The following is a 25,375-nucleotide window of genomic DNA, read 5'->3' on the forward strand; positions in this document are numbered from 1 at the left end:
GGAACTAATGGGTCAGGCAGTGATTAAAAGAATACAGTTTCCGTGTAATTATTTCGGGGCATAAACTAAGCTAGCCGTGCAGGCGGCCGGCTGCCAGGGAGGGAAGCAGCCCCGCCGCTCTTATTTCAACAACACGGAAGAAGCCAGCATCCATGACCACTGTCTAGGACCCCCTCCCTCTTACCTGAGTGTAATGCAATTTTAATTAGTCTTATTAAATAAAAATAATGGAGTCAAATATTTGGGTGATGAAAGCTGAATGATCAGAGAAGAAGGGGGAGCAGTCAGCCATTAGAGTTCTTCTCCAAATGCTCAGACCAAATAGGCAAGATCCTGTCTCTACAAATCCTCAGACTGAATGCACCAAGCTCCTGTCTCCTCCTGCCTTATATTCCTCTCTCCACCCAGCCATATCGCTTCCTGTCTCCACCTCCTTAGAGCTGGGATTAAAGACATGTAACTACCAAGTACTGGGGTTAAAGGTGTGAGCTGTCAGCGTCTGGCTGTTTCTCTTTTAGACTGGATCAATCTCATGTAGCCCAGTGTGGCCTTGAACTCTCAGAGATCCGTCTGCCTCTGTCTCCTGAGTGTTGGGATCAAAGGTGTATGACACCACCACCTGGCCTCTACGACTAAGTAGTCGCTTAGCTCTGCACTCTGATCTTCAGGCAAGCTTCATTTGTTAGATCACAAACAAAATATCACCACATTAATCACAAGCCACGGGGATCCACCAGTTTGTCGTCCACTTTTGGCCACGCTTCCATCTCTGAGTCCTCATGGTGCTTTATAATACTCTAGCTGCCTGGTTCTTCGGCCTCCAGGCTTCTTCCGCCTCTGGCAGCCAGGTTTTCTCATGGGATTTTCCCAGAACACTCCCCTTTCCTGTCTTGCAACCACAGCACAGTCTGTTCGCATCTCAAAGACTTGATTTATTCCGATTATGTCTGCTCTCCCCAGCCCTTCCTTTATTCCTACCATTTTCGCAGTTCTTCCTTAGAAGAATGTTGGTTCAGTTCCTTACACCAAAGCCACAGATAGAGGGAAATCATCAAGGAATACGAAGAACTAGAATACCTTTGTGGAAACCTAAGTTTGGCAATGAGAAGAGGGGCTGGAAGGAAAGGGGGTCAGACCGCGAGGTGCTTTAGATTTTGTCATGGTTCTAATGTGGAAACACCAGGCCAGCATATGATTACATTGGTAACATGATGCTACTGAGAAGCAATCGAATTTTCCCAACAGCCTCTTTCCTTCGAGGGCCTTTCTAGCAGTGGGGAGAATGCACCAGAGGCTGGAATACAAGCAAGGTGGGGCCACGGGAGCTACAGCTGAAAAACTGCAGTAGGGCTATCGGCTGGTAGCTTTGGGTGGGACGAGAAGTAGGGTGAGGAGTCAAGGCTTTGCTATGTAAGCCAGGCTAGCATAGTACTAACTGCAGGGCCCGGGCTAGCCTCAAATTCACGGCAGCTCTCCCTCCTCAGCCTCCGGAAGCTGAGATTACAGCAGGCAGGCACTACCATGCCCAGCTTTCGGTATAGTTACTTTTATGAGTTAGGTTATTATAGAGCTAAGCTAGAGAGCTCAATTTGGCCGAACACCAGTCCAGATGCTGTTGGGGAGGTGTTTTGTAGCTCTGATTACTACTTAAATTAACGGACATTGAGAAAACCTAGTTACCCTCCATAACATTGGTGAGCCTTATCCACTGAGTTGAATGCTGTTGAGACCAAATACTTAAGTCCCTAAAAAGAAAAGAATCCTGTCTCCAGGACAAGACAAAATTCTACAACAGCTTCTCACTAAACCTCCAACTACAATGCCAATTTCTGCAAGCAATTTCCTACCTCCAACCTGCCCTGGGGATTTGGGTCTCACCACCCCTCAGTCACAGAGACCAACTCCATAATTTAAAACGCCTGCTGTCTTCCTCCTTTCTTCTCTCTTCCTCCTCCCTTCTCCTTCACCCCACCCTTTCTTACTCTTTCCATTTGCCTGAAGAAAAGAGAGTAATGCAGGTTGTACAAGCCAAAGAAGAGCAGAGACCAGTGGGGATTACATCTGAAGAAGAGTAGCAGCAGAAGGATGAGGAGAAGGCCTAGTGGCTAAATGAGCATCACAGAAAATCTAGGACTGAACAGAAGGACGGGGGAAGGGCAAGCAAAGCTCCCACGGTAGACAGCCTTCAGCTCTGCTCCTACTGGTTTTTATCAAACGCCTCTTCAGTCAGTTCCTGCTACACACCACAGAATACACAATGCATACAGTACTCTTTCTCATCATGGTATCTTTTCCATATTTACAGTTACCTGTAGCCAAAAAAAAAAAAAAAAAAAACTAAGCAGAAATCATGTTTAAATTGCTTTTACCACAGTTTTTGCTATAATTAACTCTTTAATTGCTAGTTATTGGTACTCTGTACTGTGTCTAATTCATAAATTCCTCTATCATTGGTATTTATGTGTATTGAAAAACAGTTCATACACACGGGGTTAGAAAGATCCTGTTTCAGTCATCTACTAGAGGTCTTGGAACCAATACCCCCAGATAAGGAGAGGAGACTTCTTTAACGTGATCATGCATAAATACAATCTTTGTAGAACGGGCACATATTTTTCTAATGGAGGTAGTTCAACAAAGGACCCTAGACGCAAATGGATTTGAATTAAAATCTACACACCAAGGCTGTAGTGATGAAGCAACTGGAAAGGGAGGTGCAGCCACGTTTCCCCCATCGTCTCCTGAGAGGTCCAAGCAGACAGCTATCGTGAGTGGAAGGGCCTTGGTAGATAAACTTCAAAGGCGGACATGGAGACAAGTGCAGGCTTGCTGGGGGCGTGTCTGAGGTCTCCAAGGGCAGCAGGGAAGGACTGCAACCTGCGTGCCAGCAACTCTGAGCTCTCAGAAGCAAGGGGCTCTGGCAGACCTCAGCCAGGAATCACAGGCTAACTCTCCTTTCAGCCCCGCGACCGCAGCAGCCCTGTGAGCTTCAGAAGTCACCTCCGCCTTTGAGTGTCGGGTCCTCTGCAAACTAAGGAGCACTGTACTTCATAAGCCTGGTTTATTCCCTCCTCTGCCCCCCTGTGCTCACACCCCCTCTATGCCCATCCTATTTTGCTGGCATTAGCACTGCTTATGTGTAGCCAGTGAGGGCATTGAAGCAGGGAGTTCTGAGGGTGGAGGGCAGCTTTCCCTGCTTACAGCACTGCTTACTACTCCTAAGAACTAGATGTCACTGTCACTGTATCTGCGGCAGGGCTTCAGACGGCCCACTGTGTGGAGCCACCTAACTCCTTCAAAGGACACTGGAATAAAGCTGACCCTCACCCCAGGCCAGGACCCAGCTGTTGCTAGTCTGCGAGGAACCCTGACAGTCTTTGCTTTGAAAATACACGGTACAGTGGGTAGTCAAAGGTTATCTTGTGCAGACGGAACCCAAACTCTTACTGTGGCCACCAAACACCCTCAAGTGGGTCAATGGTTTTGCTTGCTTGTAGCATGGGTTGTTAGATCAGCAGAGAACAGTTTTCTCTGACAAAGAAACCCAGCCTTCCTCACTCTTTACAACTCTTTTCAGTGAGAGTCAAACGCTAAAATGATCCACCCTAGCAGAAGTGCCGGGTTGCTGTCCTAAGACATCAGACTGACTTACAGACTGTGTAACTCACCTTCCTCGAGTGCCGGAGCCAAGCCTTGACGGAGTTTTCACTACAAGGTTCACAGACGCTAATTTCCTATAATTGACTGTGTGGCTTTATCATTAGTCCCTGGGAAACGTGAATCTTCATATACTTAAGTCTCAGCATCCGATAAATGTGTCCAAAGTCTTGAAACTCTGACACTCCATAGTCATATAGTCATTTGTTTGGCACTGAGAAAAAGGTTTCAAGATTCCATGGAAGCTTAACAGAAAGCTATCTTCAAGATAAACAGGTTTATTATTAACAGAAATAACATGACAGCGTTAAACCACAGAAGAGTGAATCACTACAATGGAAAAAAGTCATAAACTCTGAAAGACTCTATGACCTACCAGTACTCCGGGCACTCCCGTGAGTTTGCTGAAGTCTCCTGTCAGCAAATGCTTAATGGCATTTCCTTTCAGAGGTTTCCATGTTTGGGCTAGCAGAACAGTTCTAGCTCTGACACCAGTTCTTTTCAGAGGTCCGCTCTGGCTGACTCCGGCACAATGCGGCATCTCCGGGGTCTCAGACGGCAGCCCTTATCTCCACTCACCGACGCCTTTCCTGCCCCCGCCCACTGGCATTACAGAGGCCCACTGACCTCTCTGGAGCCCAGCCTTCAAGTCCCCTCTGCTCAGAGTCTCTCATTTCCTGTATTTCCTACTCCGATCTGGCACAGATGTCCTTAATCCCTTTCTTCCCCACTTAAGGATCTAATGCTCAATGCGAGAGTGACCCATACTCCCCAGGACTTCTCCGCTCTGGTTCCCTTCCTCCTACCTCGCCTTTCTCAACCCTGGGAATCCTCTCTCTACCCTCTGGCCTCCCTGGATGTGATAGAAAAACGAACTGGAGAAGGAGGTAAGCTGTGAGCCAGGAGCATAGGGGAACAGACGAGATGAGAATCGAAATTAACAGATACCTGAGACGAGGAAGAAAAAGCGGAGAGCTAAGATCCCCCACACACACCAATATGCCATCAAAAGAAGGATGGGCTCAGTTTTAGAACGTGGTGCCTTGTTCTAGACCTCTGACACGAAACTAGAGCTGCCGGAGAATGGAGACTACAGGTAGGGAGACACACCGGTTACGGTCTGGAGATATCCCAAAAGCTCTCATGCTGAGGGCCAATAGGAGTGCTATTTAGGGAGGTGGTTAGAAGCTACAGAGGGTGGAACCTAGCTGATGGAAGTGGATCACCATTGAGGATTACACCTCACCCCCCTCTCCTTCCCACACACACACACTACTTCCTGGCCACCAGAGAGTAAAGAGCCTTTTCTCAGAAGCTCCTGCTGCCGGGGTGTCCAGTCCAAGCATATACTATCAGACGGCCATGGAATGAGCTTTTCAGAACCAGGACTCAGGCCTCTGGAAGCCACAATTCCAAATAAATCTTGTCTTATGCTGCATTTCTTGGGTATATCTGGTCACAGCAATGACGTAACGCACCTTTAATCCCAGCACTCGGGAGACAAAGGCAGGCGGATCTCTGAGTTCGAGGCCAGCCTGGTCTACAGAGCTAGTTCCAGAACAGCAAGGGCTATACAGAAACCCTGTCTCGATAAACCGAAAACCAATCCTCATTCTCAGCTTAAGCATCAATCTGCCTGTGGGCCTGAGATAAATGACCTTGGGAAATGATAAGAAAAAAGAACTACAGGCACGTAAGTAATGCTAAAACAGTCTAAATCGTCTGCCTTAGAGATAAGCCCATACGTGTATATCCAATACCATGTGGTCAGCCCTGAAATCGCAATCATATACACATCAGTAACAATGAGCAGAATGAGGTTGTGTGTGCATTTATACACAGACAGCAGAAATGAAGAAAAAGGGGCCATGGTTTTGAGAGAATAAGAGGGACCATGTAGGAGGAGTGGAAGGAGGAATTAGAAAGGGAAAACGATATGTGGTTTTACTTTTTTAATTAATAAAATAAAAGTTAATACCCTGGCAGGTCAATCACCGGACAAAAGAACCAGCTCTGACGGAGGTGGGTCTACCTAAGCTGTGTGCGAAAAGGCTAAACGATTAACTATTCTTTAATGGGATAATAGGTTTTACTTCCTCAAACTCCCACCCCCTGGTGTGGTCCCTGGGAGCCTCCATGAGGTTCAGCAGGATCACTGCTTACATCCTTTCTGGGTAACTTTTATTTCATCTTTTTCTTTCAGGTGCTGGACAGAGTCTGAGTATGCATCCTCTGGTATTTGGGACTCCTTATTCTTTCTCTACAGCTCCCCTTCCCAACGTGTGGCTGCCTGCCCACCAATAAATGACGGCAGAGCCTGAGCTTAGACACAAACAATGTGGCTTTCTTCTAGCTGATTCCGAAGAAGGGAGGTCAAGGAAGTCTGAACTATGACGAGGCCACTCCAGATAATTTCCCCCATGACACTATTCAAACCCATTTATTTATTTCCTTAAAACTCAAAGATAATTAATGACGCCTTCACTATAGAAAGCCAGACCACCGTGATCCTTCATAACTTCAAATGCCTCCCAAACGATAACTGAGAACTGTGTAAAGGAAGACTAGAGACCTGCCCTGTGCTCCTCAAGGCCAAACTTAAAACACTGCTTGCCGGAACCAGCCTTCAACCCAACCCCAAAAGCCCATCTACTAGGGTCAAGCATTTGTCAATACTCCAGTAACAAGGTCACTCATTTCCGGGAGAGAAAAAAAATTACCCTGTCCTTTTCCTGACAGAAACACTTGCCCATCTTTTCCCCCAAACACCTGCCCAACCCCTGGACCGTGCCCTCCTCCGTAAGGAACTTCCTCTCCCCGTCATTTGAACCACAGTATCTTTTTATCACCTAAACTAGAACAGCAAACTTCCAGAACCTCAAGAGTTTTCATGCTGCTTTATCCTCCCAGCAGATTCATTTTCTCTTCCGTGGGTCCCTATTCACCATCCTTGCCCCGCCCTGACCATTTCCTCCAGGATATGCTACAATCTACTTCATATGCCCCCACTCTGTCCACTGGCTCACCCCAGGACTGTCCTTCTGCCGTGTCACACAGTCTGGCCTTGGTATCCTGGCTCAGTATTGCAGCCTCTGAGGCCACCATCCTCCCTTTCACATGGCCACTGCCTGTGGGCTGCATGACAAATACTCACTGCCCCTCCTACACCCCTCCACCTCCAGCTCCTCTAACCCCCTCCTTCTGATCGCTCCCAGGATTCTGCCCCATCTTGCAGCCTCTTTTCTTTCCTTCCCTTCGCGCATTGTTGATGAGTGACCTTGTCCACTCCCATGGCGTATCTATCACCTTGATGCCCATGATTCTGAGATCAACATCTTTAACCCGAACAACCTCTTGGGGCGAGGTCTCTGTGTTAAACTGCCTGGTAAAAGCCCTCCTGGGAGGTCTCCTGACGTTGGCATGTCACAGTCCCCACTGTCCCATAGCCTGTGTCACTTCTTGGTTCCACAGCTCTAATGATGGAATCGAAACCAGAAATCGGCTCCAACATTTCTTCCTCACACACAGCCCCACTCACACCTCAGGGTCTCCCTCTACCATGTTCCCAAATCCACCCTCTTAGCCAGACTCGACCATCCCTTCGTGTAGATATCTAAGTCACACTTATGACCCAAATCTAAGTGGAGTCAGTACCTCCAAAGCTGGCATCTCGCCTCCCTCTTTATCCGGCAGTGGCTCCTCAGAGGCCATCACTGCCCACAGGGTACAGCTGGAATCCACAGCCTACAGGGTCTCAACAGAACATCTTTCCACAGTCATCAACTGTGAGAAGCATGGCTTGATTTATATTAACCATTTCAAGTATGTTAATAAGGACAGTTAAGATGTGTGTTCTTTGTAGTACCAGGAACACATATACAGCAATTTTAATTGGATTTCAAATTCTAACATAACTTCATTTCTCTTGAAACACCAGTCAGTTTTTAACCCAACTCCAAGTTTCTATACTCATACTTTGCCTAATAATTTCATTACTCAGAACAATATTTTAGACCCAATTATAATAGACAAACTATTTACAATGGAATGAATTTATCTGGTAATGCTGAAAAGAGACGGCACTTCACTTTAATTCTCACTTTACCTCCAAGGGACTCATCTGTTAATACAGTGTTCTCGGGACTTTTTCAATTGGAATTATCCAAACCAAAACTCAGCATCATTTTATTAGAAGTGAGAAAAGCATACCCTGCAGGGGAGAGAGAACGAGGGTCCCATCTCAGCCATTACCTTAGTAGCTTTGGGCAACTTATTTAATGCTCCTTGACCTGACTATTCAGTTGAAAAACAGACAGAAAAACATGCATACAATGGACCAAATAAGATCTGGTACGTGTCTGGCTCACAGACAGTCTTCAGAAACGTTGACAGGATTCTCGCCATCCCCTGGGAATTGCAGTGGAATGCATTATTGCATTAAACTCATGCTCACAAGACAATGCATGGGCATAAGACTATTGTGAAGAGTGAACTTTGACAGGCTCAACAAACACATGCATATACAGCAACACATGTAATAGAATTCTACCCAAATCATCCCCTGAAGAGTTGTCTTTCCCCCTTTCCAGGCCCTAAGCTGGCTCCAGGCTCCGGAGAAACACACGTGTATGCTTTTCTCACAAAGTACTTCCTTATTTATGTACGTTTTGTAACTCACTTTAAAATCAAAACATGCTAATCCAACTCGAGAGAGTTGCTCAAGAGAGTGGCACAAAGAGCTATTCTTCAGCCAACTCCCTGTGAACCACATTGCTGGCGCTCTGGTTTGAATCAAAGGGGAGGGCACTCCTGAGATCCGCTAAGACTCCCATGGCGCTAGAGACGACTCGAGGTTATCAAACAATTGTAAAGGGTATTTTATAAAACTGGAGCTTAAGAAATGACTGATCCAAACAGAGACCAGATCCTGCCCAGTGTTGTGCGAATCTACAGTATCAGGTTGCTTGGCTAAAGTGGAATTTGAACAGAAACAGTCAGAGTTCAAAATCAAACAAAATGGTCACCTGAACACAGGAAAGCGATCAATGCGTAAGAGCCAGAATTCAGATGAGAAGCTTCACTTAAACTTTCTGGCACGAAATGTACATTTTATGCAACTATGTTGATCTGGGGAAACATTTCTAGATACTATATACCTTATTCACAATCTGAGATTTATCATCAGGGTGGAGATGCAGCTGAGCCACAGAGTGCTTACCTAGCATGTAAAAGGCATTCAGCACCCCAAAAAGCAAAAATAATAGAAAAATAAATAAATAAACAAATTTTATGGGTGTGGTAGTACCTACATGGGTGTGAAATCCTATAGGCCCAGCACAAGAGGGGAGGACAGACTGGGCTACACAGCCAGACACAGTCTCAAGAAAAGAAAGAGAAACATGGCAATTATCATCAATGACAAAAGTGTTTCAAGTGTCCACAGGGCTTGTATGGATCTAGATAGGGTCATCCCGTGTCATCACAGCTGTTTGTGTGGTACATAAATTGTACTTGCCATCTTTATTATCTTAGCTGTGCAGATCATTCTCATGAAATATACATTAATGTTAATAACAAGCGCAAAGGAAAGAACATGTGGTTGTGTTTATAAGATGACAAAGAAGCTGCATCATTAATAATATCATTTCCCCCAAGGCCTCATGCTCAAAACTCAACTCATGAGAAGTATCACATACATGCTTACTGGGCATCAAGCAAAAACTGACTCAGGCTATTTGGTCAGTCTTTATACTATCTTTTTCTGATTTCTCCAAAACAGAAGGTCTGTGGAGAAGGGCAGTATCGTTTGCCATAAATCTCAGCATCCCAGGGGATTCAGCACTCAGTCACTGAGCAACACCTGCACGCTCAAGTCAGTCCCCACCCTGTATGGAGAACTCAGGCTGGAATCAAGAAGCAAAACTCTAGTTCCCCAAAAGCTTTTAGCTCTCTCTAGACCAGGACCATAAATACTGTAAATTCTAATCATTTTAAGTAAAATTCTATATTGCTTGACACAAAACTGGTTTTCACTTCAAAGTCAAAACTATGTCTATTAAAATTTTGATATAGGCAACTGTAGGAGACTTAGAAAAGCTAATGCTTCCTAGAGCACTTCTCTCAGTCCATAGTCTTTATGGTCTTTACCTTTTTATATATGAAAATATGGAACTGATGAGACCTCCTTCTACCAATGCATGACAAAATATGGATAATGATGTTGGAAAGTTCCATAGGTAATGGAAGTAGATAAAGAAATAGAGACCCCAGAAGCAGCAATCAACAGCAGCAAGTGGTGGCAGTTTCAGGGAACAAAGCTAGCAAGATAAATACCTCCAAAACAACATCACCAGATAAGATGTGTGGTCGGTGTTGCCTAGGAAACCAAAGGAAAAATACACATTCTCCTGTGGAGATCAATAAATTAAGACACTTGGACCAAAACAGGGAGAGAGCATTCTAAAGCCAAACTTCCCCCTTGGCAGTGCGAATTAAATGTGATTAACAATAGATAAGGAATGCAATTAATAATAAATAAAATTAATAGTGTTGGGTTAATACCTACATGGAGAGTTTGCTATTGTACTTAAGACTCCAATTATAATCAGCTTAGCAAAGCTTCACACATGTTTATGTCTTCCCCTTATACATAGCCAAGGGCATCTTTGGGGCTAGGACCTCCTGTTATTATTCTCTGTGCAATTTGAAAGCGGGCAGAACTAAAAGCACTGTAGACAGTTCCAAGATAAAAATGTTAAAACCCACGAACTCGCTCTCTAGTTCCTTACATCATCTCCCTACTGTAGTAACTCAATGTTTTCAACCATGCAACAAACATCCCCAACCCCAAAACCTGAAGTCCAAAATGCTACAAAATCCAAACCTTTTTCAAAACTAACATGACATCATAAGTAGAAAACGCCACACTGTGAAGCTCCGTTTCATGTATATTATAAACACACTAACAATTCACCGTTAAGCCATGTGTGCAGGGTTTATATGGAATGCATATGGATCTCCTATTCAGACTTGAATCAAGCCCATCATATCTCACTGTTACAAGCGTTTATTCCAAAACTATAGATCAGAAGTACTTCTGGTGCCCAGGATTAGGGTTATTCAATCTGAAGGATTGCATTATTTCTTTACTAGTTCATTATTCATGTCCCATGGCTCAGCAGCTTCCCAATGGCCAGCTCTAATCTGCCTTGTCTATCTATGTCTTCTTCCATATCATTCACAGCTCCCTCTTCTTCCCTCCTCCTTGCTCCGTTCCCAGCTCACTACCCTAGTCTCACCATGACAATCTCCTTCCTTAAATATGCCTATGCCTCCTGGTCTCCTAAAGAGACCAGAGTCTAATTCCTAGGCCAGAGTCAGTGTCTTCCAAACCCAATTCCAGGATATTTAGTGCCCTTTCCTACCCTGGAAAAAGCCCAGAATTTCTGCCCAAAATAATGCTGCTGCTTCACCCAGAAACAACCTTCACAGCCTTGATTATCCAGCAAATTCCAACTCCATTATAAAGACCCAGTTCCAGAATCCATCCTCTTCTAGTTTTCTCTGAGCCTCGCAGAAACCCATTTTTCCACGATCTGTATTCCTTGTCCATCTGTATTCCTCTTTACTGCCCACATCCCAAAAGCCTTCGCCAGACGAGCAGACATTTTGGCTAGGTCTGCCACCCTGTAGAGAACGAGCACTTCTTTGCCTCCTGGACATTTGTCATCCAGGACAAGCCCAAGCTCAGCCATGCACACACAGCCATCACTTCCTCAACCTGTCCTGGACTGCTGTACAACGTCGTCTAACATCAGTCAGGTGTGGAATACATTTCTTTCTGAGTCACCGCAAACAAAAACTGTCTTCTTACGTTTCGTATTTCTCATGGCGAGCTGCTCTGAACACAGACACAAACATTTCTTCACTGAATACATCCGCTGCTCCCCCATCTCCCTTCCTAAGAGATCCAAGCATCAGAAACACTGTTCTCTTTCCTTGCTGCTCCAGTTTGTCTCTGCCATCTTGGCAGTCGCTCTGTAGACCAGGCTAGCCTAGAATCCAAAGATCCGCCTGCCTCTGCCTCCCAAGTGCTGGGATTAAAAGTGTGCAACAACACCACCCAGCCCCACCTCTTTCAAAAGGGTGAGCTGGTGAACTTGGGACCTTATAGGATGAGTGGAGAAATCTGAGGAATTGCTTCCCTGTTCCTGGTTTCTATAGTGAGAGATTTCTTTTCCCTAAACAAAGCCAGCCTTTCCTCCTCCAATACAAATTGTTCCTTCCTTGTCCTTTTTTTTTTTTTTTAAGCTTATGTGAAATTTGAGCTACTCTTAGGAAGTTACCAAATTAGCCATATCTGGGCTACCCCCTCCCTCCTGCACAGGCACAACTGCCTAGCCCTCTCCCCTCCCCTTCCTGCCCCACACTATGCTGTCTCCAGTGTGTTTCCATGCACAGCAAAGGTGACGGTTTACAGTCCATCTGAGAATTCTCATAGCACCCTGGGGAGACAGCATCTCTCCCTTGGGTCTCCTGGCTGAACTCACCAATGTAGAGGCCTCAAGGAATATTCCAGGGAAAGACACTAACACTGGAGCCTATAAAACTGTTCTGCTAAATGAACCATATGACTTGTTAGGTGGGGTTCAGAGAATTTACTTGCTGTGGAGTCTCCAAAACAGGATGAATAGGAAAGACCTCCCAATTAGATGGTCTTAAATATCTTCCGTTTGTCGTTAAAATTTACATTTAACTTAAAACTCTAGTTTCTACTTTTTTGATCATTTGGAGCTTCTAAAAAAACAGAGTAACTCGACAGCATTTCCATCAAATACACCTAACTATACTCATGGAATGTTTTCAGAAAACACAGAATAAATACCAGACTCTTCTTAATAACAATATCTTCTACCATCGTAGGAGAAACGGAATAGACGGTATTCGCAATGATTACACTATTATTATTTACATGATCCTGTTTATACTCATGGATGTATGACCTTGTGCGTGTACCTATGGAAGCCAAAGGTCAACACCGGGTACCTTCATCAGTTACTCTCCACCGCATTTTAAGACAAGCCTTAGCACTGGATTGGTGAGCTCCAGGAATCCACTTATCTCTGTGGTCCTGCACTGAGGTTAGGGACACAGGCTACCACTGTGTGTTGAGAATCCAAATTCGGTCCTCTCCCTTACAAGGCATGTATTCTACACACTGAGCCATCTCTGTGGCCCCTACACTAGTAGGCTTTTACTTCCCTGTTTCACATTGTCAGGGACAACTGTATTTTATGTGTATCACTAAAGGAATTAAAGTTAAACAACTATGTGGAAACAGAACAACCACCACAATAAACTAGAGTCAGCATGTAGCTTTTTCTGCCTTACACCACTCAACAGGCCCAGCTGCATCCTGGGAAGACACGTCCCCACCATCACCACCAAAATCTGCCTTTCTGTGTGGTAATATTGTGAAATTGGATGCTGTTCTAGGCTTCTGGAGAGACCTATTGCTGTGCAGAGCCTTGTAAAACTAAAAGAAAAAATGTTTAATCACATCCAAGAATTAGGGGAAAATTCAATTATCCTAGAACCATCACTGTAGCTTCTTCTGTTTTCCTTTTTCATAGTTCTAAACACAGAGTCTGGGTGATGCCAGGCTCTCTGCCACTGTGCCACACACCCAGGACCTAAACTAAAGCACCAAAACCCAAACCAGCACTAGCACGTTGGCCAGACAAAGAATATTGCAAGGCTAGAAAGCATCTAACGCCCTCTCACTCCCCGGCAGTTTTTAATACTGTCAGGTCATTATCTTCCTCAGAGCAAGGTTTATTCCACTATAAAACAGCTCACTGTTGGGACATTATTCAGGAATCGGAGTCGTGTAAGGAGAATTCAGAGTGCTTGCGAGAAAATCCCAAGAAAACAAGAGTCTTGAGACCTCAGTTTCCTCAAAACATGGGATTGTTCTTGGAACGTGTTTTCAGGCTCCTCCCAGGTGTAGTAGATAAGAGTGAGTTTACTTCAGATTTCTCATCGTTTTTTTTTTTTTTTTGCTCTTGGCATTCAATTAAATGTTTACAATATCCTATATGCTTCTGTGGAAAAACACGTTTTTGCCATGTGTGACTTGTCCCTGTGATTGTTATGAATACAGCTTGAACACAAGAGAAATTTACTCATCTGACCTTTCTTAACTCTCAGAGTATAAACTGTCTGAAGCTCTGAATATAGTTGGCTATTACATGAGATTTTAGTCCACTTCATTTATCAGCTCCACTTTCCCAGGCCCCACCACCTTTAGATTAGTGATGGCTAACATTGGAAATTCTATTTCTTATGTATGCATAATAATCATAATCAAAAAGACATCAAGAAAGAGGGCCTTAGAAACGGACACTGATTAGAGCCTAGTCGTTGGATTATAAATGCCGGTGTATGCAAGTGAAGAGGAAGGAGAAGGGAAAAAGATCAGTTAAAGACTTTCTACTTTTTTCTCCACGCATCCACTCTGGATGACTTATTTGTGGTAACTACAAAGATTTTATCTTCAGAACCACTGAGGTCCATCGTCCCTGATATTCTCCCATCTCTTTCCGGTCATAGATAGCACTTAGAGAAGGGTTGACTCTTTCAACCTCTGAGCTAAATTCTTGCCCATGACATGGGAACCTGGAATGAGCTCAGCTTACCAGCTTATCTAAGACTGAAAAGCTGAGATGGAACCAAGGGTCTCTCGTGCCTGCCAGACTGCCCACGGTTCCTAGATGAACCTCCTTTCTTAGCTCTTCCCTTTAGGGCTTTTTCTCCTAAATCTCACCGGTTCTGACTTTACTAGGCTACTGAAATTAATTCAGCCCACAGCAGTGTGCCTGGGTTATGCCAGGCACAAAGTCTTTCATACACTAGCTGATGTGCTGCATGGTTAGCAAACATCAATAACTCAGATGATGTTTGCATTCTCATGCCTTCAAAGGGTCTTCTCGTTAACTTCTAAGGGTCAGGATTTGCATATTGTAGGGATGGCTAAGAGGGCGAGGTCCTTTCTAAGTCGTGTGTGTGTGTGTGTGTGTGTGTGTGTGTGTGTGTGTGTGTGTGTATACATATCCAAATACTCTATTAGTTTATATCTAAATACTCTCCCTTTTAGGACAAAAGTGGGGAGGACACAAATCACACACATTGCATGCATTATGTGAAAAGCTACAAGCTTCATGGTTCATTCATCACCATCTCCCCATCATTGAGTCCAGTGCCTAAACAGTAGGTTTTGAAATGTATTTTCAGCTAGATGGAGGGACAGATGATGGATGGATGGATGGATGGATGGATGGATGGATGGATGGATGGATGGACAGACGAATGCACAAAGAGATGTAAGCTTAAAGACAGCTGCTCAGTTCCAGACTAAATATTGCAATCAATGTTTATCATCTGAACGCATGCTGAGATGAGACATAACTCACTACAGAGCACTAGTCGGTTAGAGCTCAAGTGTACAACTACCCATGCATTAATGACATCCCAGGAATATTATTGGTCTACACTGACTTGCTTTGTATCATAAAGTCAGTCAGAACACAAATGCTTCTTCCAGATGTCACTTGACAAAACAATCTTCTGCGTACCTTCCAGCAGTGATGGAGAGGGAACGGCGTACAGATGGAAAATCAAAGGAAACGTCCAAGCTGGCGGTCAGACTGGGAGGAAGGGCGGGAACCTCACATTGCAGTGCAACCAAGAACATTTCTATTTGCTCAACGTCGTAACTTTATCTTCTGTTCAGTAATCTGAACAGTAATTCACACACACACACACACACACACACACACACACACACTAAACGAGAAGGTACACAGGAGAGGCCATGGTTTCCATGGAATGAACAGGCAAGGGCTTGGTAGAATTCAGGAAACATAACATTTCCATTTGTTGCTGGGTTTCCCAGCTGTGACCGCTAGCGAGACAGTGGTCAGTTTAGCCAGGGGGCTCAACGTACAAGTCCCATGGGGATACCAGACTGTCACCTAATAATGAGAGTATTCAGAGACAAGATGTTATTTCTCATTGAAAACAATAAAACTTTATTGACACGATAAAACTGAAGAGAGAAGCTGGATGTGCAGATTGCAGAAGTTCCCTTAGTGTCATTTTTTTATACTTTATAGCTTTAAATTGAGCTATACATTTTCCCCCACTGCCCTTCCTTCCTCCTTGCTTCTATTCTACCCTCCCCCCTGCTCCCCATGTTCCTGCAGCAGCCTTAATTCCTCTGAATGGCACCTCTTCTTTCCCCCAAAGCAACCTCAGTCAGTTGTACCAAGGCTGCGTTTTGTGGTAGATACCCCACTTCCCTGGAAAGAAAGGAGGATGCAGGACATCTGCAGGGCTGGCACATGTCCGAGAGTGGAGGGGCAGGAGGGCCGGACTCTTGAGAAGTAAAGATCCCTACTCTGCAGGAGAATTTCCTTTCTTACCTCACTCAGCAGCCCATATACAGCTAGAATGCTCATTCATCAACCTTATCAGAGAACCCAAGCAACAGCTGCTCCTTAAATAAAGAGCAGGGCCTGTATCCCAACACTGGCCTGCCACCAGAGGCATTCTTAAACCAGAGCCTTTCCGGCCCAGAGTGCTAGTCTGTGCAGAATCAGTGCCCCCCCCCCCCCCCCCCCCCCCAGGAATACCCCTACGTCAGAGCGGAGAGCGAGGAGTGAAACAGAGTGAAGGAAGCTTGTTAAATGCTTAACCTGAATCCACCATGGTGATCCACACCTGTAATGTCAGAGCTCAGGCACCTGAGGCAGGATGACCTTGAGCCCAAATTTAAGGTCAGACTGGGCTATTTATGTTGCCTCAAAAGAAAAAAAAAAAACGTGGTCATAGGTAGGATTTGGGGCAAAAACAAAATGGTTGCAGGATATGACAAAATCAGGCTGGAAGTGAGCTAGTAGCTTTCAAAGATCCTGAAGGTGTTACACAGACACCTGGGGAGGAGAAAGGCATCAATGGTTGTGCACAGCTGTGAACCCTACAAACTATAATACTAACATGCCAGATAGGGTGTGCCATCCTGTGTGGCAAAGCCACGGCTGTTACAGACGACACTAAGGCGGCGGGCTGGATTTGGGGCCTGTCCCCACAGGAAGGAATCCATGCCTAGTACCACAAACCTGGTCAAAGCCCCATACCTAAAGAGATAGAGACCTAGGGAATAACTTACAACTGGTGCGTAGCCAGATGTGCACACCGTATCCTAAACATCTATGTTCAAACGCAAAGGCTGCTCTCGGTCCTAACCAGAGAAGCCTCTCTCTGAAGAGAATGGAGGTGAAGACAGAGACTCATGACTGCCATAAATGCCGAAAATAAGTGACACATGGGGTTCAACCCTCAATAAGACGTTGAAAGCAGCCCCTTATGCTCAGGGAACATCAAAGAGGAGCCAGAAAGAATGCAGGAGAAGAGTAACGGTAGGGAGGAAGATTGTGAAATGCCATGCAGTCAACTGTAGCATGAACTCACCACACCATGTGAGGCTGTCCACACAGGTTCTGCCCCAGACTAGCCAACAGTCATTCATGGATAAGGGAGGCTCTTAGGGGCATCAGCCATGACTGCAAAACTATGAGCTACTGACATTGTCTTCAGTTGTACATCCACAAGGGAGCCCACCAGCCAATGGAGAGTTCTAAACCAGAGGGATACAGATGGCCTTGGTTAAACTCAATGGATAATAAGACAAAACCAGAAATCATACGTATTAAAGAGATCTGTAGGGGATAAGCAGGGTGAGATGTGTGGGAGGGAAATAACCCAGAATGAGGACAGAATAATTAGGATGGATCGTATACTTTTATGAAATAATCAAAGAGCAAAATGAATTAATGATTAAAAAAGAATTGACAAATTCAGTTAATTCTAAGAGTTAAATGACTGATCTAATAAAAGATATTCTAGAAATTTAAAAAAAAACAGAATCTGGGAGGAGTTGGGGGAGGGATGAATATGATCAAAATATACTGTATAAAATTTTCAAAGAATAAAGTATTACAAAAGAATGATGAGCATTGCCACAGTGCTCTCCCAAAAGGCCTGCCAGCTCAGGCCTTTCAGCAACAATGCTTAAGAGGACCCATCTTCCCAACAATGATAGTTTACTTTTCCCCGCATCTAAGGAAGAGTCTTTTAGATGGCAGCAGTTAACGGAAGGATACGCTGGCTCTTTGGAAATGGCTATTATTGCCTGCTACTCTGGGCTCCAAGCACCTCACTGACTTATGTGTGTTGTTATAAAGGAAGAAAATTAGCCATAGTTATATGCTGTCTTGTTTTCCTTCAAGTTGTGTCTCTCTTTTGCTTTGTTCACGAAATATCTTGATAAAGTCTATTGACTATCACAGGGTTAAATCTTTCTTTTATGCTTGACATATCTTTGGCGCATACTTAGTATAGTCTTCTGGGTTCACAATTATAAAACCGCACATTCACGCTTTCCTATGAAGGTTTTATGTTTTCATTTGCATTTTTACCACTTTAAGGCTGACATTAATTTTAATAGTGACATTATGAATATTATTAAACATGTTCTAGTCCATGCTAAAAGTAATTAAAAATAACATTTTAATAAAAGAATAGTACAGACAAAAAATAACCCCACAGATTAGCAAAAGGAAAGTATTTTTGAAATTATTCAGTGTTGTGTAATATAACATCTTTGGAAATCGAGACTTAAGAACCAAGGGAAAACTCTCTATTGAAGGACAGTTCTATAGGGGATGCTGGAAGACAGAGGCTGTTTGCTAGTAGCAATAAACCTGGATGAATTCAGAGCACGAAATGCTTAGCATGTCAATAAGTTCAGGTCTGTGATTTATTCCGAAACCAGATATTCTCTGCAGTCATCAATTAAGGATCCAACCTCAAATGATGGGCAGAAGGAGGAGGAGGAGAAGGAGGAGGAAGAGTCTTTCTAACTTTTGAAGCAGTGGCAGGACTGATTCCTAACAGCATAAAAAAAAATGTATTTAGGCTAAATGCATCATTGAAGAAATCAAGAAATAAATTTTAGAATTCCAAGAATTTTAAAAAAATGAGAACACAATGCACCAAAACCTGTGGGTTGGTTACAATTAAAATAATCCTAAGAAGGAAGTTAACAGCTACAAGTGACTCTGTTAGAAAGTCAAGGTAGTCTCAAATAAATAATGATGTGATGTGCCTAGGGCTTTAAAGAAACAAAAATGCTCGAAATGCAAAATCAGTAGACAGAAGTAAGTATAATTAATGATATGGACATGAAAAAAAATCAGTGAAAAAGGACCAAGAGCTTTGAAAAGAAAAACAATACTGCCAAATTCTCTAATCAAATCTACAAAATTAGAAATGAAAAGAGAGTCATATGACAGGCACCAGTGAAATTCAGAGAATAATCATATATCAATATATATCAATAATATATTTTAATATATATTTCATTAAGTTGGAAAATATAAAGGTAATGAATAAATTTTAAACACATAGCAAAATTAAACTAAAGTGCATCAAATAATTTGTATACAGACCTGAAATAAATAATGAGATTGAATCAGTAATAATGACAACAACTATAAAATGTCCAGATAGACTCACTGTTGAATTCTAACATATTCCAAGGAGAGCAGAATTCAGGGCTTCTCAAACTATTGTACAAAAGAGACACTTAAGGGATGAAGCCAAACTCTTTATGAGCCAGCATTACTCTGACACCAAAATTGAATAAAGATGCAATCAAAGAAGAAAATTATAACTCAATCTCTCTGAAGCAATTCTGAACAAAATATTTGCAAAGTAAACTTAAGAGCACAGTAAGAAGATCATTCACTGACCATGATCAAGTTGGCTTCATTCCAGAAATGCAGAGATGGTTCACCATACGCAAATCAGTAAATATAATAAATTAAATGGACAACCCCAAAAAATGAACTCACGGGGTAAACTAATAGAAACATGGAAGGGCTGTGACAAAATTCATTACTCACAGAAGATATATCCATCATTCAATATAATAAAGCTATTTATGACAAACTACAACCAAAGTGGACTAGTGAAAAAGAACTCAAAACATGCCCATTAAGTCAAGAGAAGGCGAAAACACCACACTAGCCCAAGACTGTGTGTTTCAAGTCTCAGCTAGATCAAGGAAGTAGGAGGCAATAAAGAAGAAATAAATATGGTCCTATATATGAGACCCTAAGGAGCCACCAGCAAATTTGTAGAGTTGAATGCTTTCTGCAAAGTATCAGGATAAAATGTGTGTATATATATATTAGCCTTTCTAAACACCAGTAGCTAACAGGTTGAGAAACAAAATCAAGGCAACAATCACAAATGCAATTATGGAGGGGAAAAAAAGAATAAACCTAACTAACCAAGGAAGTGAAAGACTTCAGCAAGGGAAGTGTTAGCACAACGGAGAGGGAAACCAAGGAATACACCAGAAGCCAGCAAGAGCTCTTATGCTCATGGACTGGAAGAATTGATATTGTAAAAATGAGTATGCTACCAAGAGCATCCTACAGATCCCCAGACTCAATGCAATGCTCATCAAATTGCTAAGCTATCCATCACAGTAGGAAACACAAAAGATCCTGGATATTATATTAATAGCCCAGGTGGTCCTGGGCAAGAAAAGAACACTGAAAGTGTCTCCTCCCCACATCTGATTTCGAGTTATACTGAAGACTTGTATCATCAAAACCCCTATTGGCACAAAAACTGATATGCAGATTGATGAACTAGAATAAAGAACTGACAAATCAACCAACACAAGTACGGCTACATGACTGACAAACATTGAATAATACACATTGAAGAAATGGCAGCCTCTTTGAGAAAAAGTGCCGGGGATGGATTTCCGCAAGCAAAGGGAGAAACTGAATCCTTATCTCTCAGCGTGTACACAAACCAAGTCGAAACAGATCAAAAACTTTATGTACGACTTAAAGTCTGAAACTATTAGAGGAAAAATTCAGGGACAAAACACTCTAAGGGACAGGCACAGGTGAGGACCTTCCTAATAGAACCCTTGTCCTTCAGCAAGGAATCACTAAAAAAGGTACACGCGGTCAGGTTGCTGCTGCTATTGCCACTAGACTGAGTTCTCAGAGAACTAACTGTAAAGATGATTTAAAATGGATTCCTAATTGGCGGGAAAAAAAGACTCACGGATATGTGGTTCTGACATTAGGCTTAAACTCTACACAAAGGCTGGGAAGTAGCTCAGTGGGAGAACGCTAACTAGCCTATGAGGCAGATGCTGTGGTCCTTGCCTAGAACCACAAAAAAGAAAAAAGAAAAAAAGGGGGGGAACGAGGAAGAGGGGAAACGGGAAGGAGAGGGAAGACAAGAAAAGATGCGCAGCATCCCCAGGGGAGAAAAACTGAAAACCATTCTTGTGTTTAAAGGATACCTGGTCCTTCGCCTTTCTCCATCCTGCTGGCTACACTTTCACGTTGGAGGTGTTCTTAGTGGCTGTTCAGTTCCGGAGATGAGTATAGAGTTATCTAAGCAAACGCTCATTGGTCATCTCATTACAGACCCTGGAATGTTCTCCCACTTGGCATCCTCTCTCCCTCTCCGCCACCACACCAGAAGAGCCGTCTCCTTAAGAGCCAGCTCCTTGTCCGTAGCCTTTATTTTAAGGTTGTTAATGTTTATTCTTAATTGTGTGCGTGTGTGCACATGCATATGCGTACGTGCACTGGCAATGGAGGTCAGAAGAGGGAGGATCTGGAGTTCATCTGACATGGGTGCTCGGGAACCGAACTTGGGCCCTCTGTGAGATTCGTGGGTGCTTTTAAACACAGAGCCATCTCTCTAGGCTCTCTAGCCTTTGCCTCTAAGGGCTGCGGTGCAGCAGGCTTCCTCTAAATCCTGTGAGACTGCAGCTCTCACACACCAATAGAACACAGTCCAAGCCACTGACAGGTCACTGATGTGTTTTCCCTTGGCATTACATCAGGATAATCTAGGATAACAAAGAATACAAATACCACTCCTTAATGACGCTGGAAAAAATAAAGTCAGTAATTCCATTATCCCAAATATAAATATCTCTACAGAAGCAAAGCCTCGCTGCCAAAATTTAATCTTCACTAAAAATAAGCTGTTTCCTGTGCTTAATGGGACGGAGCAGTTAAAACACCACCAAGTGACTACACCTACCTCACTACCAGGTCAGGAAACTCTATCTGACTGCCCAGAAAGGGCAAAGACCGCTGACCCCAAAGTATGACGAAACCTCCCCAAGGCTGTGAACTGTGTGACAAGCAGAATCCTGCCTGCAGTTCGAGCTGCTCCATTACACCCACCTCCTCCTGTACCCTGCCTTTGAGGACTGGTTAGAACCACAGGATGACATGGACTTTCAAACCCCAACAGGAGGGCAGAGCTTGCTCCGTCCTGCCCTCTGACCTGCTCCCTGTCTTCCACCGCTAGGCACAACATCTCCCTTCCTCTTTGGTGTTGTATGGGCACACTCTTCTTCCTCCACGTTCGCTCAGGACAGGACAGAAGCCTGAGGTGATGTGAAATGCTTTTTTAAAGCAGTCGAAATGAGAGAATGTCTCTATGCCTTGGAGGGAAAAAAAATACAAAAAAAAAAAAAAAGCCAAGAGCAAGGAGGTGCATGGAACCTTCCTCAGCAGAATCATGATGCCTTCGACTCCTCCTAGAATCCTGGAGCACTCTTCATATCCTCTTCAATGCTCTGCCATTCAGGGTTTCCCTCCATCCTTAAAGCATTTCGCTTTTAAAGCTTGGCTTCTTTTGAATGAAACGGGTATCTTGAGCTTCTGAGGGGATTTTTTAAGTAATTATTAAGAAAATGCTGAAAACCATCCCAGTGTAATCCTGTCCAGTCCACATATGATGTATATAAAATTAGACAGTAGTGATTTTGATTCGTGGAGGCAGATCCACACATGGCATCTGGCCAGGAATGGTCATCCTTACTATGATGACCATCCAAAGGCTGGATGACGGAGGAAGAAGCCTAGTATTGCAGCAAACCTCAAAGCAGTTCTTTCTCAAGAAGATGTTAGATGATCTGTACTCTGTAATGTCTGCCAAGTATCCGAATCAGAAAAGCCTCTAGACAGTTGTCTATATGATTCTAAATGGAGCTGGAGATGAGGCCTGATGTAGTTAAGGTGTGAAGACTTAGAAACTAATTAAAACAACAGGGACGGAGAGAGGAAGGAAGGGAGGAAAAGAGGGAGGGGAGAGAGAGGGAGGAAGAAAGAGAGGTTGGTTTTTAGATCCATGTGAACATCTGCTTCTTGGGGAGAACTAAGATTCCTTACGAAAAGAAATACAAAAAAAAAGAAATACAAAAAATGCACCAACAGCGACATCCCATAATCTCACGAACTTTTGTGATGAACCCGGCAGGAGGTACATGAAAAGAGGCAGCATTGGAATGAATAGGAGACCTTGTCCTCAAAATACCATAGCGAAAGAAGTCAGTGGACTAGACATGAGCGAATCCACGGGATGAGCACATGACAGGAAACCATCAAGTCGTCTGGGACATTAGAACAGGATGATAAATTCCACCCAGGCCAGGAACCCAGAAAAGGTACAATAGGAAATATGATACTTTAGCTGGGTATTAAAGAATGTATATGAATTCATGTATAGGGAGTACTTCAGCTGTGCACGCATGCGTGCCTGTGTAAGTGTGTGTGTGCGTGCATGTGGGCACATCCTCTATGACCTGAGGCGGCAGGGGTCATGATGAACGTACACAGTGGGCCTAATCAGCTGCCCCCAGCCAACTTTTCTTAGGCTCTCCTTCATCACAGCACAAATATGAAATTCCAGAGTTACACAACTACTTTCAAAAATAAGCATTTTCAGTCAATTGCCGAATTCTTTACTAAGTAATGAGATTTTTACAGGATTATTAGTCTTACCTCCATGGGAAAAGCTTTGAAATTAACTGTGTGCTCAGAACCACGCTGGTTTTCTCTTCCCCAGTGAAATCTGACTTCATACAGTTCAAACTCATGTCCCTGAGGCAACGGTCCTCCTGACAGAACTGAAGAGAGAAAACGACACGGCTGAATGATGTCACAAGATTGACACACGAGAGGCATTTTGATTATGCTGCTGTTATTGTCCCAAGAAGCTCCCCTGGGCTCTAAAGACTGAATTTGCAAAGTCAAAATGGGAACCATACTGAGGCAAATTTCAGCTGTCCAGGTTTCACTCACTTACGCTTGCCATTCAGATAGGACCTTGGTCATAATGTGGATGTTTTAAGTTTTTATTTCAGTCCAGGAATAGATAAAGAAACAAATCCTTCTTGAGACTTTTAAAAAAAAAGATCTATTTTAAATTATGCACCGGTGTGTCAGATGCCCTAGAACTAGAGTTACAATCAGTTACTAGCCACCTAGTAACTAGCCACTTGGTGCTGGGAACCGAGTTCGGGTCCTCTGCAGGAATAGGATTGCTGGAACCAGTGAGTCATCTGCCCGGTTCCTTACTGTGACTTTTAAGCTGGCCACTGATCAAGAGACAAGAATATGGTTAGGGGAAATCTGCCCTCTGCCATAGATCGATCAATGAACTAAGCCACATCTTAGGGTCATCCTCTAGCGTTAGGAGACTTAAATCAGAGAAAAGGTCTAAGCTGATAAAATTATCCAAGAAGAATTAATATTAATACAGCCAACAAGGGCTCTGGCTAAGAATAGTCGCTGCTTTTGCAGAGGATCCCAGTTTGGTTTCCAGCACCCCTTATGAGGCAGCTCACAACCTGCAATAACTCCTTTAGAAAAATGCAGAGCTCAATAAAATAAAGAAAGAGAGGGAGAGAGGGAGAGAGGGAGGGAGGGAGGGAACAAAATTCTAAATTTAGTTTGAGGTGCCACATAAATGTACTTTCGATCTATCCCTTAAGATTGACTGTTCATACACCAAAGTAAATCATCACTCTGACTCCACCCAGTGAAATCCTCTGCAGACTACACTCCCTGTCTACAAATGTTGCTGATGAGGAAAACAGTTAACTCAGCAGTTTGTTTCCACATCACACTACATTCTGGGCCCTGATTCTTTGGCACTGCTTGGCAGATTCCTTGTTGGGATGACACTGATTTGAATGAAATTCCAATGAAGCAACGAAGTGGTGGTTCTGATGACATGTCGCATTTCCCCATAGTGACAGAGTTGGGAAGAGAAGCTGAAACTAGTTGATGCTGTTACTACAGGTCCCCATTTCTTATCTGCACTTTAACAAACCTTGCCATGATGCTTAAGAGATGTAGAAAGAGCTCCCAAAGGAATACTCTACAAAATCAGAGAGTCATGTGACAATTTGATGAACAAACATTTACCGAAAGCTTTCTAAGCCTCATAATCCTTTGATGAAAACAAATTTACCATGTAATTTAAAAGCAGTGACTGGAGAAGAATTTCTTTATAGTATATTTGAACTGAATACACATTTTGAGTGGAGTGACCACAGGGTAGATAGAGCTAAAGGATCTGATCTCAGCAGTAGCCAGGCACTCCCAGTGCAGTGCAGCCAGGCATCCCCAGTGCAGCCAGGCATCCCCAGTGCAGCCAGACATCCCCAGTGCTGCCAGACACCCCCAGTGAAGTCAGACACCCCCAGTGCAGCCAGACACCCCCAGTGCAGCCAGACATCCCCAGTGCAGCCAGG

General features: G+C 43.6%; 1 protein-coding gene across 1 annotated transcript in view; it reads right to left on the minus strand.

The window, feature by feature from the left end:
* Nucleotides 1-25,375, minus strand: part of Ca8 (carbonic anhydrase 8) — a 75,179-nt gene that overhangs the window by 40,064 nt on the left and 9,740 nt on the right. Inside the window, exon 3 of the mRNA XM_005362290.2 lies at nt 23,619-23,743. Coding sequence (XP_005362347.1) covers nt 23,619-23,743 — 125 coding nt within the window. The remainder of the gene's footprint in view (nt 1-23,618; nt 23,744-25,375) is intronic.

Source organism: Microtus ochrogaster, linkage group LG5, assembly GCF_000317375.1.
Source record: "Microtus ochrogaster isolate Prairie Vole_2 linkage group LG5, MicOch1.0, whole genome shotgun sequence".
NCBI lineage: Eukaryota > Metazoa > Chordata > Mammalia > Rodentia > Cricetidae > Microtus > Microtus ochrogaster.